A 1596-nucleotide genomic window follows, 5' to 3' on the forward strand; every position below is an offset into this window, starting at 1 on the left:
CTCAAAAAAAAAAAAAAAAGAATGAGGTGGGATTATAGTCTTCATAAAGGTGAGGAAACAGAGGCAGAGAACTTAAGACATTTGCTTGTGACCACACAGCAGGAAAGGGGCAGAGCTGAGTCTCTAACCCAGGTCTTCCTACGCCCCAAACCCTTTCAGTGTTCTTTCAGGACTTGGATTCTGAAGGCAGCAGCCTAGAATTGCAGCTTTAACTGTGGTTGCTTCTAAATGGCAGTGGATACTTAGAAAGCCCAGAGCTTTTTTACTCCCTGCCTAGACTTACACAAAGTAGATGACTCTGGTCTTGCATTTGATCGCAGCATAACGCTGCAGAGCCATCCCTTCCCTGTCCCAGTAGGGAACACAGGGTGGTAGTAACTCAGTGGAGTCTTTGATGAGCAGCACCTGTTAGTCCTGGCCTTGCGGCTTGACTTTTCGTTGATCAGCAAATAATTGAATTCATCCGTTGACTCCTGGCGTAAAGTGGGATTAGATCTACTACGTAAAAATGCATTGGCAGTAGGGGGATACTGCCAGGAGGTGGGGGCCATAATATCACTAAGGGTACCCAATCTCAAATCAGGCAGGCCCAAACTTTACCTGTATGATGACCACTTGGGTACCTAACCCTGAAATATACCCCACGTCTTTTTAAAAAAAAAAAAAGAAGAAGAAGATCCAGTATATAGCAGTGGAATAGATTTGACTTTTTTGGGCAGGAATAGAAGGGATGAATGAGGTGGAGAAAGAAGCTAAGAAGAAAAACAGAGATACTTTTTCATGTATAACAGCACGTTTTATGAAAGCTTTTCATATACAACGTGTCAGAGTAGCCCCACTATGCAGTGAGGGCGAATAGAGAGAGTGTGTCCCCTTCTTTCTGTATTACAGGAAACAGGGTGTCAGGGTCTCATAAGCTGCTGTGTTATTAGACACACTGGAATGGTCTAACTTTGTGTCACTAGATGCATGTTTGTATTCTTTAGGCCTCATGCTTGTTTCTTCATCCTTCAGGTATATGAGCTGCCATTTTTAGTGGCTCTGGATCATAGGAAAGAGTCTGTGGTGGTTGCTGTGAGAGGGACCATGTCTCTGCAGGTAACGCTGGAGCCTGACATACCAGACCTGGGAGCTTGGGGAGGGGGAGGGAGCGGGAGCATAAGTCAGCAAGCTGGAGATGTGAGAAAACATTTTTAAGTAAAAATAAGGATAGACCATGAGGAAGTGAGTCCAGGGTTGTGAAATACTCCCTTCGCAAACAATGGAGTTGTTTCCTCTTAACTGAGAGCTGTCCAGAACAGCTGTCCGCAGATTGGCTTCCTGCCAGAGGAGCTCCTGGGGCGCCTGCCTGGCTCCCTCTTGCCTAACTTTCTTGAATGTGCCCAGCCCGACCCTGAATCCGTCCCCTCGAATTTCTGACATACAGAGCTGTGGTGGGATAGTATGTTAAGCCTTGCTGCCAAAGTTCCACTGCTCCTCACTGTAGGTTCTGTAGTGGCCGAAAGTTCAATATGAGAGACCACCAAGAGCCAATTCCGATGAAAGTTCAAGAGGGTCTTTATTTGCAAGCTCGAGCCTGGACCTCTGTCGACAACT

The 1596-nt window shown here is 46.2% G+C and overlaps 1 protein-coding gene across 1 annotated transcript in view; it reads left to right on the forward strand.

The window, feature by feature from the left end:
- The window catches only part of DAGLB (diacylglycerol lipase beta), a 43358-nt gene that overhangs the window by 20893 nt on the left and 20869 nt on the right, over positions 1 to 1596 (forward strand). The window contains exon 8 of the mRNA XM_008071353.1: positions 1015 to 1098. Coding sequence (XP_008069544.1) covers positions 1015 to 1098 — 84 coding nt within the window. The remainder of the gene's footprint in view (positions 1 to 1014; positions 1099 to 1596) is intronic.

This window comes from Carlito syrichta, unplaced genomic scaffold, assembly GCF_000164805.1.
Source record: "Carlito syrichta isolate Samal-C Ts95f unplaced genomic scaffold, Tarsius_syrichta-2.0.1 Scaffold113490, whole genome shotgun sequence".
In the NCBI taxonomy this organism is placed as follows: Eukaryota; Metazoa; Chordata; class Mammalia; order Primates; family Tarsiidae; genus Carlito; species Carlito syrichta.